The sequence below is a fragment of the Gasterosteus aculeatus genome, chromosome 20, assembly GCF_964276395.1.
Source record: "Gasterosteus aculeatus chromosome 20, fGasAcu3.hap1.1, whole genome shotgun sequence".
In the NCBI taxonomy this organism is placed as follows: domain Eukaryota; kingdom Metazoa; phylum Chordata; class Actinopteri; order Perciformes; family Gasterosteidae; genus Gasterosteus; species Gasterosteus aculeatus.
Window position 1 is genome coordinate 20,540,527 of NC_135707.1, and position 16,932 is coordinate 20,557,458.

The following is a 16,932-nucleotide window of genomic DNA, read 5'->3' on the forward strand; positions in this document are numbered from 1 at the left end:
TGAAGCATTTGATGTGCGTAATAATAAAGTAACGAGAATAACAGACTACTTAAATATAATGTTAGAAGTACCTTCCCATGAGGTAGAATCTGAGCCGCAGGCCGGATGTGCACGGCATGTAGCTGCAGGTGTGAATCGCGCTCACGCGGCTGCTGCGGGACGCACGCGCCGCGTGTGTCACTGCGGTATTTGCGACGAACGGATTTTCAATTTCTTCCGTCTCGTCTGATTTTTAACCAATCGAATTGCGAAACAGGAACCTCGAATATCGAAGTGATTTGGCTTAATCGAATTAATACATATACACATTATTCATGGGTCAATTTTATTCCGTGGAAAACAAAAAGAGAAAGCGCGTTTTCTTTGCAAAAACACGGCCCTCGTGCAGTCAAAATGAGTTAAATAATGAAATAATAACAGTAATAGTTCCCGGAGGCCCGCGGGGCCACGTGAGGACTAATTGAAACATGAACAGCGGCCTCAGAGCCAGATGACGATATCACCAGTCTACCTATTTATTACTTTATATCTGGGCCCAGTTTATTTACCTCCGTGTCCGATGCGCGCGACAATCACCTCGTGTCTTTCTGCCGCGCGACCTGCATCTCAATGGGTCCCGTTGGCCGCCGTGTTACTTTCTCCTGGGACTCTTGTGACCGCGGGATCATATATCTTCAGACTGCATACAAGTGTGATATTCAGTTATAATTATAAACCAAACATTGTCCCTGAAGACATGTGTGTAAAAGAAAAGATAATATTAAATTGTAAAAACATCTATATTTGTGTTGTTTAAATATGCAATTTACCAAGTAATATTTGTAAAATTTACATTTGTATTTAGTTATTTCCTAGGAAATAACTAAATACAAATGTAAATTTTATCTATATATATATATATATATATATATATATATATCACATTTATATATATCATATTATATATATATATGTATCATATTTTTCTTTTTGTGAAACACTGAATACGTTTACTAGACTTAAAGAGAACGAGTTGGGGAATCCGTGCTAAATAATGACAAAAATAATCAAGCTGATATTAATAATTAAACAAATGACTAAGCTGTACGCATTCGATGTGAGTAATAATAAAGTAATGAGCTTACAATTATGAAGTAATAATAACAACAACATACAATTAAAAACATGTATTATTCAAGTGTTAATGCTGCTGTAATAAAATGACTAATTATGAATCCACTTCTTTTATTAATAGCAGTCATACTGAGCAGGCTGGCTAGAATCTCTCTTTGTTGTTTCCCTTCAGCTTTAATTGTTAACGATGACATTTATCTTCCCTGCCGGTGTGACTTGTTTGCCAGGCCTTGGGGAGTCCTGGGGTCATGTGAGCCGCAGCTCTTTGGACGGAGTCCACCAGGAGCTCGGGGCCCATCTCCTGCAGGTAGGATCAGATCTCACAGAACATGTGGGCTTTGGGTTCTTCACGTGAATGAGACATAACAACGTTACTTATAAGGCCCTTAAATGTTTGACTAAAGACTAAAGCCACAGGAAATGTTTAACACTGAGCTCTTGATATTTATGGATTAAATAATGTATGTATTATTATATGCAGGTAAGTGCGTTAGTGCTGCGTGTGTGGTTTGCTGCCGTCTGCCTCCTCCTGCTTCATTCTCGTGCTTTCAGAATGAAATGAGCTGAACGCATTCCTGGTCACGCACACAGCCTCAGTCCGTCCTAAAGCCCCTCGAACAGCAACGGCAACACAAAGGAGGAGGGCTGCAGGGCTGCAAAACCAGAGGGCAGCGGTCCGATGAAACATTAGTGAACATGCTCTGTGGGCCGAAGATTCTGATTTTTCATACAACTTTCACCTTGTTAAATCAACGCAAGAAAGAATAAGGTTGCGTTTTTAGTTGATGCAAATAGGGTGGACTGAACATGGTGACCACTCGTTGTAAATACATTTTGATGCAGAATGCAGAAAGGGAATCTTCCAGGAGGAGACTCCATTTGAATCATCAGCCGTGCATTTCAATAACATCGAGCAGCATTGGTGTCAAACTCATTACAGGTAACTTCCATCTCAAGTGGGCCACACCGGTGACGTCGTAGGCCGGAGGTCGACATATGAGAATGTGGCGAATGGGGAATACTACAAAGCAATAATGGGTTTTAACAGGTCAAAGATTAGCACAGTCCACCATGTACATACTGTAGGGCGAACAGGGCGTTTGTGGAATTTATTCAGAGCTACATGGCCGTGTTATTTTTGTTCATTTCAAGCGTTCTTTAGAATCGCTCTGCATGATGCTGTTGAACAGTCAGTCTGCTGCACGCTTCCCAATGATGTGTAATCACAACTACAAGACCGTACAGTTTATACACGCTGTCCATCAAAATGGACTCAATACAATAACATTCGTTTAATTAAAGACTAATTCAATTCTGCCTTTTGTTGCTACCAGATGAATTAATCTCCGTTGCTGCTGTTTTTTTCAGACGTTAGATGGCTTCATCTTTGTTGTCGCTCCGGATGGAAAAATCATGTACATCTCAGAAACGGCATCGGTCCACTTGGGGCTGTCGCAGGTTGGTTTGGCGATGTGTCGTTTGTTGATCCCCTCTGGCGTGTTGGCCCCCGATGAGTCACAGTCCAATGTTCATTTCAACAGGTGGAGCTGACCGGAAACAGCATTTATGAATACATCCATCCATCCGACCACGACGAGATGACCGCCGTGCTCACGGCTCACCAGCCGTACCACTCACACTTTGTGCACGGTGAGAGCGTTGTCCTACGTGTGACACAGAGCCATCAAGCCGTTATACATTTTATAACATGCAGCTTCTTGCAACTCTGTGCAGAGTATGAGATGGAACGCTCCTTCTTCCTGAGGATGAAATGTGTCCTTGCTAAAAGAAATGCTGGTCTCACTTGTGGAGGCTACAAGGTAGGAGGGCTGGCGCTGTCTTCGCTTTCTCTGTTACAAAGGAGAAGATCACTCGTGGCCAATGTTTAGTTGTTGCAATACTGCTTTATCAATATTAGTAATATTTTTTACAATTTTTTAGTTCTTTCCACCTTTAACATGCTGACAAACGCCTAAAATATTGAAAAAAACTCCTCTTTTCAATACCATTGATTATGTTTCACGGGTTTTTCAGACCGTTTATGAGATTTAAATGGGTTTGTACTACTACAACTCCTAATACTACCTAACTAACCACTGCTATGTATAATACTTATACAGCTTAGGGCTGCATGCTATACCGGTTGAAATGGTATAGCGGTGTAAGATGTCTGTACGGTATGAATATCTCACGTGCCGTTCATACCGGTGTTACGCCGTAACAACTGACGTTGCTCTTTGGCGGGCGGCAGAATATATTTTTACACGTCAACGCGGATCCCGGAGCGCGTAACGGTCCGAGCTACTCGTCTTATGTGTGTTGAGATTAAGTCATGGTTGGAACTTTATAATGACAATGAATAACCCGCAACAAACACTCTTTAACAGGGTAAAACAATTTCCAACATTAATAATTCTACATTTATAAAAACTAGAAAATGTGTTGCAATGCTGAAAGCTGAAAGCTGAAATGAATTTGAATGAATTTGCTGAAAATACAGAAATGGTAGAAGCTGAAATAAAAAATAAAAAACTGCTGAAAATGCAGTAATATAAAATACTAAAATTTATTTCAAAATATTGCTGAAAATACAGAAATGACAAAAGCTGAGATAGATTTAAATTGTAGTAATATATATATGTGGTAGTATTGGTTGTAGTTGTAATTGTGGTACTGGTAGTACGCGTAGCCGGCAGTCGATGAATGAATGTGTTTACTTGAATAAGCAATACGTCCCATAGTGGGATATGGGTCTTTGGGCCTAATACAACTGATACTACTACTACTATTACTAAGACAGTAGTCCTACTATACTAGTTATACTACTAATATTTCTACTACTAAAATGACTACTACTACTCGTAATACTAAAATACTACTATTACTACTCGTAGTAGTAATACTACAATTGATAGTACTACTAGTAGATAGATGCCTGTTGACCGTGCTAGATGTGTGCATGTATGAAAGGACTGGAAGCACGTAGCAACGCCTGGTGCATCTTGTCTCCTGTAAAAGGGACTTTTCTGCCCTGTTTGTAGTGACTAGTTGAGGGTCGGTTCTCAGCACCATCATACATGAAATGGCTTCGTGGTCTGGGTGGATGTGTGGGCTGGACAGGGTTGGAGAGGCTCATGGACCCGAAGCCTTTGATGGTTTCATGTGATCCGCAGCAGCAGATGGCGTTTTCTACCTTCTCATGGAAACGTTTGACTGCTGACTGTGATCTAGTTTAAAGCTGCGTGACCTGCAAGCAAGTAGTCCTAGAGTACAGTTTAACGTATATTAGATATATATATATTGATTGATCGATAGATATCTACAGATATACTACATAGATGCAAAGCTTGAAGCATTGACATATTTTCCCAACAGAATATGTTCCCACTTATCTGGTTCCCAGTTGCTATTTTCCCTTTTATGTGGGAACCCTTCAAGCCCAGAAGGGCGTTTCTAGTGCGGAGGAGTTTGTAGCATCACACGTGTCTTCTGTTTGGTTCAGAGGGGCATTCTTCACACAAAGAACCGGTAACCTGGAGTACCACTAGGGCTGAGAAAGTATCTTCAAATAGGAGAGACAAACCCTCTTTATTTAGTCATTATTCATGCTGCGACTGAGTGATCTGGTTCATTCTGTGTCCATCTGTGAACTCTTGGCCTAGGTGATCCACTGCAGTGGCTACCTGAAGATCCGTCAGTACAGCCTGGACATGTCCCCGTTTGACGGCTGCTACCAGAACGTGGGGCTGGTGGCCGTCGGACACTCGCTGCCGCCCAGCGCGGTCACGGAGATCAAACTGCACAGCAACATGTTCATGTTCAGAGCCAGCCTGGACATGAAGCTCATCTTCCTCGACTCCCGGTACGCGTCCTCTGCACCAAGTGCTCACCACATGCAGCTTGTGTGTGTCGATGTGGGAAGGCTTGATGATCCCTGTGAATGTGTGTGTGTGTTGCTCAGGGTTGCAGAGCTGACAGGCTACGAGCCTCAGGATCTCATCGAGAAGACTCTCTATCATCATGTCCACAGCTGTGACTCCTTCCATCTGAGATGTGCTCATCACTTGTGTGAGTTAGGTTTGTTTTTCTTTTCTACCAGATATCTCTCTGCACGCAGACACACACACACACACGCACACACACACACACACACAGAGTGAGAGAGCTGCGTGGAATTTGTATGAAGTCAGCATGTCACTGCTTCCTTGGCTCTTTATTATTGGTATTCTATTGCATAAAATAATCGACTGAGTTGACAGTATTAGTCACTTGTGAATATGTTAAGAGCATATTTGCAGATGATATACATTGTTAGCTGCGTTCTGATTGGACAGGCCGTCCACTCAGAAAGGAACTTTTGCTGCAACTGCCTGCTGTGTTTGGAAGTGTGTCCTTGAGTGCTGTGATGTTCGTATACTTGTTTTTCGTCAGTAATCCGTTGCTGTAACTTCCCGGCCCTTGTGTTCTAGTGCTGGTCAAAGGTCAGGTCACCACAAAGTACTACCGCTTCCTGGCCAAGCAGGGCGGCTGGGTCTGGGTTCAGAGCTATGCAACGATTGTCCACAACAGCCGCTCATCGCGGCCTCACTGCATCGTCAGTGTCAACTACGTCCTCACGTGAGTATCTGTCTCTGCACCTGAGAACGTAATGCTTCCCAGCATCATGACTAAACGAGTGTGTGTCTGTCAATCATTTGAGGAAACATCATGATTCTCTGACTCTTTTTACTGCTTCTCTTAAATTGGAGCCCAGGAGTCTTCTAGTGTCTCTGAGCGGGTGTCAACAACTGTTTTAGCTTTTGACTTTTTAGGTTGCTCTTTTTTGTTTTACAAGTTGGAAGATTGACAAATGAAAACCACTACAATCCAACATACGCCATCTCCATCTCCATCGACGAGCTGCTGGTGCTTCTCCTGTGGTACCGCTCTTATTCTGTGTGATACAACTAAGAAACCAACAAACCTGTGCTGACTTTCAACTGGTAAAAGTGAAAGCACCTCTTTCATCAGTGTCTTCAGCAGGCCTGGCTTTGTGTTTCACACGCAGTGTAGAGAAGTCTGCAGCTATGGAGAGTCACACCGACCAGCTGATGTTTCTGTTTTACGAGGTCTTTGGCCGAACAGTAAAGGCAGCACGTCAGCGAGCAGGACGAGTATTCCATAAGATGGCATCTACCGTAAATATGACGCGTGATGCACCCGGAGTGTTTCAGGCTGACCCTCCAGCAGCTTACACACACACACCCTGCTGGCGAAAGGTCTGAGTGTCCAAACTGGAAACAAAGTCCCCTTGGTTGAATTGGTTGACAGCTGATTGAATGACGGGCAGCTCAGGGGCCGGGGGGGGTCGGCTCACATCTGTGCTAATAATATAAGATAATGAGTGTTGGAGCTAAAGAGTTATGCAAACAGTTGCTGGGAAGCAACTAACGGGAGGAAACATGACACGCGCTACTTTGTGGAAACCTGTTTGGCAGAATCTGGCAATGAAGACAGATGGTCAAGTCATATTCCTGTTTTAGTCTTTTGTTCTGAGTTAGAAACACATGAAGTGTGATAATGACACAACAGGAACTCGTATGGAGGCGGACATTGCTGTTGGGCCTCAGCGTCTGCTCACAGTGTTTAGTTGGCTCATGTGCTCATGTGCTTGCTGTTGCCTGGTGCGGTTTGTCCAAGACTGGCAGAATATGTATAAACAGGAAGGAGCTGAAGCATGTCTGACTGGGCTTAGAACAGCACTGGGCCGCTCATGTCCGTCACAAGCTGCTACCTGAATCATCACTGCAGTCAGGGATCCCATGAAGGCTCCATTAGGCTGGCGGCCTTCACAGAGCAGCTCGGCACACAATCCTCTCCCTACACCACGTCTGCGTCCCGATGAGCGCTTCTGGGCTCCAGCCTGAGGGGCCTCGTCTCCCTCCTTGTGGTACGGCTGCAAGCCTCTGGGAAACGTGTATGTGGCAGCTTTTGGCGTCAATTATGATCGTTTACCACGATTATCTAATTTCACAGTTAAAACTCGCCCCTGCTTTTCAGTTCTGATCCTTTACAGCAAAGTAAGACGTTACCACAGTGCTTCTCCTTTCAGCATCAAAGTGTTTTAATCCAAATGAAAAGAAACAGTTACGCTGCGTTCGTGTTAGACGACACATCTGGACATAAAACCAGGACATTAAATACGGTTTGTATTTACCTTTTGGTACATACAGCAGAGACAGGTGTGCCATCATTCACCCATTCATACTGTGATGACAGGAGCTACTCCGTGACACCTGTCCATCAATAGCTAACATTCACGCGCCGTAGTCAAAGCTGGGGCTTGGTGTCTCGCCCAAGGACCCACCGAGAATGACCACCGATCCTCTGAGTGAAGGACAAGCGGGGCCCCACTGAGCCACAGGGGCACCACGACCATCCAGGCTCGTTTTCTACATTCTAGATGTCTGCCGCCCCATTGGGGAAAAGACTGTCCGCAGGCTGCGCAGCAGCGGGACAGTGGAGACATTGTCCCTGGGTTTGATATGCAGCAGACATTGATGTCACAGTTCCCCCCGATGAGCAGCGTGGCTGCACGGATTGGGCCCCACAGTGAAGGTGACCATGAGGCCGACATTGTGTGTGGGCAGGAGACACCCTTTGTGTCTAACCCCCAGTAGCTTGGTGTACTCAGCCGTTGATAAGGACGCTGATAAGCCTACTTCACCTGCATGTGAACTCCCACTGTGTGTTTAGCTCTGATAACCTGTGCACCTCCTGTCCCACCTGACGGGGATTTAGCAATAGAGGCATGTCTGCTGCAGAAAGCACCTACCTGCCTTTTACTGTTACACTGTGTTTAAACCAGTATTTGAGTTTTTTATCTTCTTTTGAGAACAAAGGAAGAAAAAACGTTTCTACCAAAAATACCTGTTGGAGTGTGGACGAGGCCACTAGAAGGTTTTTATGGTCCATCCAGAGTGTTTGTTCGTGCTCTTTGTCATAGAATCTCCCAGTGTTTGGAACTGTTCCCTCATTTAGTGAGTCAAATGGTCCCATCCACCGCTGTGCTCGTCCATGTCCATAACCCTCAATATGTGGACAATTAAAAATCCTCGCATTGTAACATCCCCACATTCTAACAGCCTCACATTCTAACATCCCCACATTCTAACAGCCTCACATTCTAACATCCTCGCATTCTAACAGCCTCGCATTCTAACATCCCCACATTCTAACAGCCTCACATTCTAACATCCCCACATTCTAACATCCCCACATTCTAACATCCTCGCATTCTAACAGCCTCACATTCTAACAGCCTCACATTCTAACAGCCTCACGTTCTAACATCCCCACATTCTAACAGCCTCACGTTCTAACATCCCCACATTCTAACATCCTTGCATTCTAATAGCCTCGCATTCTAGCAGCCTCGCATTCTAGCAGCCTCACATTCTAGCAGCCTCACATTCTAACATCCTCACGTTCTAACATTCCCTCATTCTAACATCCTCGCATTCTAATAGCCTCGCATTCTAGCAGCCTCGCATTCTAGCAGCCTCACATTCTAGCAGCCTCGCATTCTAACAGCCTCACATTCTAACAGCCTCACATTCTAACATCCCCACATTCTAACAGCCTCACATTCTAACAGCCTTGCATTCTAACATCCTCGCATTCTAACATCCCTGCATTCTAACATCCTCGCATTCTAACATCCCTGCATTCTAGCAGCCTCGCATTCTAACAGCCTCGCATTTTAACAGCCTCGCATTCTAACATCCCCACATTCTAACAGCCTCACATTCTAACAGCCTCGCATTCTAACATCCTCGCATTCTAACATCCCTGCATTCTAACATCCTCGCATTCTAACATCCCTGCATTCTAGCAGCCTCGCATTCTAACAGCCTCGCATTTTAACAGCCTCGCATTCTAACAGCCTCGCCTTCTAACATCCTCGCATTCTAACATCCTCGCGTTTTAACAGCCTCACATTCTAACAGTCTCAAATTCTAGCAGCCTCGCATTCTAGCAGCCTCGCATTCTAGCAGCATCGCATTCTAATAGCCCCCGCATTCTAGCAGCCTCGCATTCTAATAGCCTCGCATTCTAGCAGCCTCGCATTCTAGCAGCCTCGCATTCTAGCAGCCTCACATTCCAACAGCCTCGCATTCTCGCAGCCTCGCATTCTAATAGCCTTGCATTCTAACAGCCTCGCATTCTAACATCCTTGCATTCTAACATCCTCGCATTCTAACAGCCTCGCATTCTAACAGTCTCAAATTGTAACAGCCTCGCATTCTAACATCCTCGCATCTAACAGCCTCGCATTCTAACAGCCTCGCATTCTAGCAGCCTCGCATTCTAACAGCCTCGCATTCTAATAGCCTCGCATTCTAACATCCTCGCATTCTAGCAGCCTCAAATTCTAACAGTCTCAAATTCTAACAGCCTTGCATCTAACAGCCTCGCATTCTAACAGCCTCGCATTCTAGCAGCCTCGCATTCTAACATCCTCGCATCTAACAGCCTCGCATTCTAGCAGCCTCGCATTCTAGCAGCCTCGCATTCTAACAGCCTCGCATTGTAACATCAGTCACTTTTTTTTGGTCAACAAACCCTTTCCAGGTTTCCTCGTCACACGTGGGGAGATCTGTCAAACACTTAGTGAGGAATCAATCCCGTTTCCCCGCAGTGAGACATCCCAGCTACTCCTCCGGGCCGGCTTTAGTCAGACATAGCCTTTAATCTCCCTGTGTGTTTGATTGGACAGCTCTCCCTCTATGGAGTGTTTGTTGAAGGCCTTGCTGCAGCCTCAAATTCTAACAGTCTCACATTCTAACAGCCTAACATTCTAACAGCCTCGCATTCTAGCAGCCTCGCATTCTAATAGCCCCCGCATTTTAGCAGCCTCGCATTCTAATAGCCTCGCATTCTAGCAACCTCACATTCCAACAGCCTCGCATTCTAGCAGCCTCGCATTCTAATAGCCTCGCATTCTAGCAGCCTTGCATTCTAACAGCCTCGCATTCTAACAGCCTCGCATTCTAATATCCTTGCATTCTAACATCCTCGCATTCTAACAGCCTCACATTCTAACAGTCTCAAATTGTAACAGCCTCGCATTCTAACATCCTCGCATCTAACAGCCTCGCATTCTAACAGCCTCGCATTCTAGCAGCCTCGCATTCTAACAGCCTCGCATTCTAGCAGCCTCGCATTCTAACATCCTCGCATTCTAGCAGCCTCGCATTCTAGCAGCCTCAAATTCTAGCAGCCTCAAATTCTAACAGCCTCGCATTCTAACATCCTCGCATCTAACAGCCTGGCATTCTAGCAGCCTCGCATTCTAGCAGCCTCGCATTCTAACAGCCTCGCATTCTAATATCCTTGCATTCTAACATCCTCGCATTCTAACAGCCTCACATTCTAACAGTCTCAAATTGTAACAGCCTCGCATTCTAACATCCTCGCATCTAACAGCCTCGCATTCTAACAGCCTCGCATTCTAGCAGCCTCGCATTCTAACAGCCTCGCATTCTAGCAGCCTCGCATTCTAACATCCTCGCATTCTAGCAGCCTCGCATTCTAGCAGCCTCAAATTCTAGCAGCCTCAAATTCTAACAGCCTCGCATTCTAACATCCTCGCATCTAACAGCCTCGCATTCTAGCAGCCTCGCATTCTAGCAGCCTCGCATTCTAACAGCCTCGCATTCTAACAGCCTCGCATTCTAGCAGCCTGGCATTCTAGCAGCCTCGCATTCTAACAGCCTCGCATTGTAACATCAGTCACTTTTTTTTGGTCAACAAACCCTTTCCAGGTTTCCTCGTCACACGTGGGGAGATCTGTCAAACACTTAGTGAGGAATCAATCCCGTTTCCCCGCAGTGAGACATCCCAGCTACTCCTCCGGGCCGGCTTTAGTCAGACATAGCCTTTAATCTCCCCGTGTGTTTGATTGGACAGCTCTCCCTCTATGGAGTGTTTGTTGAAGGCCTTGCTGCAATCCTTCTGCTAAAACAAGTTTCCCAACAGCCGTTCCAGCCGCTTCAACAACCCCCCAAAGACACACACACACACACAGACACACACACACACAGACAGGAACACAAATGATGAGGCTCTAATTGATGAGCACTCACTTAGGTACACAAGGCTGTTTGTGTTCTTTAACAGGCAGCCTTCCAGGGGACTGGAATCCATGTGGTGTAATTACACAGCGTATTCAGTAATATCCAGTAATAGTAGCATGAATACAGCACATGGACATTGTGTTGGTGTTTTCAGGGAGACAGAGTATAAAGGCCTGCAGCTCTCTCTGGACCAGGCCACGTCCAAGGCCTCCTTCCCCTACAGCAGCACCACCGCCAGCCTGACGGAGAACAGCAGGACTCCCAAGAGCAGAGTCTCCCGGCCCAAGACCAAAGCTAGGCTCTCGCCATACATTCAGGTGAGGATGTAATGTCTTACTGTCTTACGTAGTTAGATAGCTTCGTTTTGTGTCCTCCTTCCAGGTGATGCTAACTTCAATCTATACATTCATTTAGTAAATGATGATCAATAAAGAGGCTGGAAGAGGAATAAATAGCTTGTTTTGTTTGTCTAACAGTCAGCTGTGGCTCATAACATCCCGTCCTGTCCCCCGCTACACGTTTTCCTGTGCAGTATCCTAGTTTCCAGACAGAGCGCTCGGAATCAGACCAGGACAGTCCGTGGGGCAGCAGCCCGCTGACAGACTCCGCCTCCCCTCAGCTGCTGGAGCCGAGCGAGGGCCCCGATGCCTCCTGTGTGTACAGGCAGTTCCCCGACCCCCGCTCGCTCTGCTACAGCCTGTCTGAAGAGCACCGTCACGGCGATGGCTACACACACCTGCACGCACACGGTCAGGCCCTGACCTGCGAGCGAAGCCGGTGTGAGGCGGGCCGATATTTCCTAGGAGCTCCTCCCCCCGGCAGGGACACGTGGAGGGGCACCGCTCGGTCAGTCCTGCCGCCGAGCAAGAGCTCTGAGGGATGTGACATCGGCACCATCCACAGCTACAACGGTGAGGAATAAGGAGTCTGTGCTGATTCCTCCGGTACAGGAAACACATCCAACTAGCATGTGGTGAAGGGTGCCCCGCCCCGCCTCTTCAAAATTACTCTTCCTTTCTCTGCACGTCCGGTGACTTACAGCTTCTGCACCTACGAGCCCAGAAAACACGATAGCGGGGCTGATTAGACAAAGTGAGAGCTATTAACACTGTGAAATGTGCGATGTAACAGCCATCAGAGGGAGGCAGGACCGCGCTGCACAGAGACCACGATTAAGTCTAGTGCACCTCCACCAGCCCAGCGGAGCCTCAAGAGGCGCTGAAACACTCAGTGCTGCATGTTTCTGGAGAATGACCGACACTGTCCATCGGATGCTGATTATTTAACAATCCTTTGTCTCGACAGACGGGAATGTTTCCCATCAGATTTGGGCCGCGGCTTCTGACCCAAACTAATGACTCTAATTTAGATATTAGTTTTTTTAACCACGTGAGCTTCAGAAACGTTCCTCATCGTTAACAAGGAGCAAGTCTTCTACAATGAGCTGTTCACCGTGTGGGAGCAAATAGTAAAAAATTGGATCCTAGTTGGATAATAGTTTATATTAAGGATTTAATGACTTGTTATATATTATTGAAATGATAAATACTAAAACAGCAACTTGCTAAAAAATCTAGAAAACAAATGTGAATTACAACTATAAACCTTCAACAGCAGCCACAAATTGTTGAGAAATGTAAAATCCCAGTATATAATGCATAAGTATTTCATCTTGCCTGCTTTCACCGGTCCTTCTGCAGGCCGGGGCCACTGGGACGAGGACAGCGCGCTCAGCTCTCCTGATGGAGGCTCGGCCAGTGACTCGGGGGATCGCTACCAGGCGGACCACTATCGCTGTAGCCCGCAGGAACCCAGCAAGATCGAGACTCTGATCCGGGCCACGCAGCAGATGATCAAGGAAGAAGAAAGTCGATTTCAGCTGCGCAAGGGCCCTCCGGGGGCCCCGCTGGGGCCGGCCAACGGGCTGCCCAAAGGCCCCGGACCATGCTTCGCTCCTGAATACACTCAAGGGCCACTGCAGACTGTAGTGTGTCGAGGTTTGAGTCAGGGAATCAGTCTGGCTTCTGGTCCCGCCCCCCCGTGCAGGCTCAGCAGTCCAGGTCCTGACCGCCTCCACAAGTCGAAGGACTACCTCCAGGCAGACCTCCAGGCAGACCTGTCCCCCCTTTCTCTTCCATTGCACCACCCGTTTGGGCGGTCCGGTCCGTGCTCGCCTTCCCCCATCTTGGACCCAGCCCTTTACCCGCCCCACACCTACCTGGACAAGCACAAAGCCTACTCCCTGACAGGATACGCTCTGGAGAACCTCTGTGACCCAGAGAGCCTCCGGGGCTACTGCTCCTCCGCCGGCATGGGCCCCACCCACTACGACGGGACCCCTCACCTCCGCATGCCGGCAGAGCAGACCGCCGGACATAAAGGCCCCTCGGTCATCATCAGCAACGGCAGCTAACACCCAACACACAACGCCGAGCCGGCTGATTCTGGATGCCGTTCGCCTGTTTTTCCATCAGAGCGATCGCCGCCTCACTGCAGAGCTAAACCGTAGCTGCAACTTCCCCCCAAAATGTTGCTCAAATGTCAATTTGTGAAGAGGGCAAAGGAATGTAGGAGTATGTTTCTCCAAACGGGTGCTGTGCTAGAATTCTGGGGAGCACAACAAGGTCCCATAGTCAGAGCAGTGCCTTTAGTTCTGGTAAGTAAGGTCATTGTATGGTGGAAACATTGTGTTACTTTCAGTGTTTCCTTCCATCGCCGCACCAGTCAAACGCACCGAACACACTTTCTAATTGAACTGAATGAGAAAATGTGTCCAAACGTTTCCCTGTTCAGGTTCATATTTGTAATATTAACTTTTGTTATTTAGTGTCAGATTACAGCAGAAGTCATTTAAGTCCTATAGAACAGGTCTATACTTTTGTTTTATATGATATCTATCTTTAGTCATTTCTCTCCTTACATGGTCAAGTGTTTACAATAGTGCATCGTTTTTCAAAAAAGGGCCGACCCAATCCTAAAGGGTAAGGTGATCCCAACAGGAAAGATATATTTTATTATGACATTGTTAGTAGGAGGGGGCTTTGTCACATTAACTTACGCATGTGTAGTTCGGGGGCTCTGCCTGAAACAACTGATGCTGAAGTTACGGGGACTCCAAAATATACATAAAAACAGCTCTATACTTGATCCGCTTCCAGTTTCTCCTTGACTGATGTCGCTGCTGTACTAGTACTGTAACACTGTACTGTGCACTAAAGCACTATAAAAGTCACCCTTTTCTCTTTAAAAGGGGGGAAGACATTTCTTTGGCCAATCAGTACAATGAAAAAAAACAGTAAAAACAGGGCTTGTCCTCTCACATCCGCCCCAGTGTGAGTGTGTAACCTTTTGCACTATGAAAGATGAAGAGTTGTCCCTGTTGGAGGAGGAGAGATGAAGACGTGGACTATGGTTCACAGAGCACAGGTTGGCCTTGTGCTCTTTAAACTGCACAGACTAATATGCAAAGCCATTCACTGGATCTTTCATTTCTCTCAACTGTTGGTGTCTTGCGGGAAAGTCAATGCCGTAAAGAAAGAGGCAGACCTGTGATGACAAGCAGGCACACGATAATTCTCATTGTACAGGTGGGAAGTCTGCTGCTTTAATATCGGATACAGTATTTGATTGGCAGGACGAACCACCTGATTCTCATTCTCATTCTGCTGCGTTCTCATAATCTACCAGAAAGCTGAGTATCATTTGAGGACATTTTATCATTTATGAGACACGTTCTGTTCCCACGACGATATCTAAATGACTGCAGGAAGACAAATAGACCATATGCAATTCAACCCATTGCAATGCAGGTGAGGCAGCTTCATCCTGAAGCAACTGTTAATTATTGTTACGTGGGCATGTTTTCTCCTCCTCAGTCATCAGATGAACCTATATTTATACACGTTTGGATTGATCTTTTTTCATTTTGTCAAAGCCTGCAATGTGCTCTGTCCCCTAAAGTTATTTATGGTGTTCTGTAAATATGATGAGAAAAGAAACTCTCGACACATTTAAGCACATGGACAAAAAATGTATTTATTGACTAAATGTTTCTTTATGATTTTTGAAATATAGTTGCAATCAAATCCAGTTTGCTAGTGTGTTGAGTGTGTTTTTGACTGAAGCCAATATTCAGAGGACAAAATAAAATCATTTTGCAGGGATGTGTTTTATTTTTTATTATTTTTATAACAAACATGGCTGTTGTAACCAAGCGGCCGGTGCGGACAAATGAGCTCATCGGCAAGTTCTACTTGAGTTTGCGGCCGCTAAACTCCATATTAAACTTTCTTCAGCAAAGTACAAACTACTTTTTAACCGATTAACTGTTTTATTGCATCGTCAGTAGCAGACATTCGATTTCTCAGACAAACAATATAGAAAAATTACAGGCAATTTTACGGTGGCCGACACGTGCAAACGCGCTGCAAACGGCAAAACAAACCCAACAGTAAAGAGAAAAATGCGGCAATCACAAAAACGACCGGAGCACACGCGACGCAAACAAAGACAAACGCTGCAAGTTCACTCAAAACACAACGCAAGTGGACCTGTGGGATAGAGGATGGACTGTGGGAGATCGACCATAGTAACGACGGAGAAGAAAGTTAATGTCCTTTATGTCTCTTTTAAACACTTGGTCATAATCATCATTCTTTCTTTTCATAACTTTCTTCTCCTTCCATTTCACTTTCATTTACACCGCTGTGTATTTTACCTCCAGAAACATTTGTGTGCTGCAGCAGCGAGTTGGCCTTTGCTTATATTACGTCTAAGTATAATTGAATAATTGTATAATCTGATTTGCATTAAAAAAAAAAGAAATATGACGATTTGAATATTATTTTAAATTGTGGCCACACTCAATAGTAGAGCTGCAACTAACAATTATTTTGATAATCGATTAATTGGTCGATTATTTCTTTGATTAATCGATGAATCGGATTAAAAAAACAGCATTAAAAAGCTTTAATTTCCAATCCTTTATTCTAACACAGAACTGCAAATTCACACTGCAAAAATACTTCAGAAAGTACAGGTTGCTCCTTGAACATAATAATTTATAAAAAAAATAAAAGGACAATATAAATCAGAAACAGGATTTGTTTTAACGTCAGAACTTGTTCTCTCTACTACACTCAGACGCACCCCCCCATGTTCACAAGCTTATTCATTAAATGATTAACATCGTTGTAGTGCAAGTTAAGTAAATGTATACACCCCATCTAAGTACAGCTAAAAAACAACCAAGTGCTATGAGATGAATTTAAAATGGCATTTGTAAATTAATGCATTAGAGGCTTCTTCGTTAGCCGCGCTGGTTTAATAGATCACCGTGTCTCCCTTTACAGGCGTAACATCAACTACCGTATAACACACAGTATGTGCGCACGCGCACTAGACTACCGTATATGACAGCATTAAAACATACAACACATACACATATATGTGTCAACAATAACCGATATATGACAAAGCACGAAATACAAGACAACAGATTGAAAAATGAATGGTTCAAAAGAGGCGACGCACTGGTTTCACTTCCTGGTTGTAAAGTCCTGCGTGTGTTGCAGAGCGATTCACCTCCAGAACAACAGGTGGAGTCACGTGTTTTGTTGAAGACGACCTAGAGAGTGACGTCTTTGTGTGTGGAAGTCGTTGGTGGGTTTATGTATTGATCATAGACTTTATTGCCCCGTGC

At 45.3% G+C, this 16,932-nt stretch overlaps 1 protein-coding gene across 2 annotated transcripts in view; it reads left to right on the forward strand.

Annotated features, from left to right (window-relative positions):
- Positions 1-15,320, forward strand: part of sim1a (SIM bHLH transcription factor 1a) — an 18,085-nt gene extending 2,765 nt beyond the window's left edge. For both annotated transcript variants that reach the window (XM_040166262.2, XM_040166263.2), the window contains 10 exons: positions 1,341-1,420; positions 2,482-2,571; positions 2,655-2,763; positions 2,848-2,933; positions 4,776-4,975; positions 5,075-5,181; positions 5,583-5,730; positions 11,386-11,548; positions 11,764-12,142; positions 12,932-15,320. In XM_040166262.2, coding sequence (XP_040022196.2) covers positions 1,341-1,420; positions 2,482-2,571; positions 2,655-2,763; positions 2,848-2,933; positions 4,776-4,975; positions 5,075-5,181; positions 5,583-5,730; positions 11,386-11,548; positions 11,764-12,142; positions 12,932-13,644 — 2,075 coding nt within the window. In that variant the 3' untranslated portion in view covers positions 13,645-15,320. The remainder of the gene's footprint in view (positions 1-1,340; positions 1,421-2,481; positions 2,572-2,654; positions 2,764-2,847; positions 2,934-4,775; positions 4,976-5,074; positions 5,182-5,582; positions 5,731-11,385; positions 11,549-11,763; positions 12,143-12,931) is intronic.
- Positions 15,321-16,932: the final 1,612 nt, after the last annotated feature.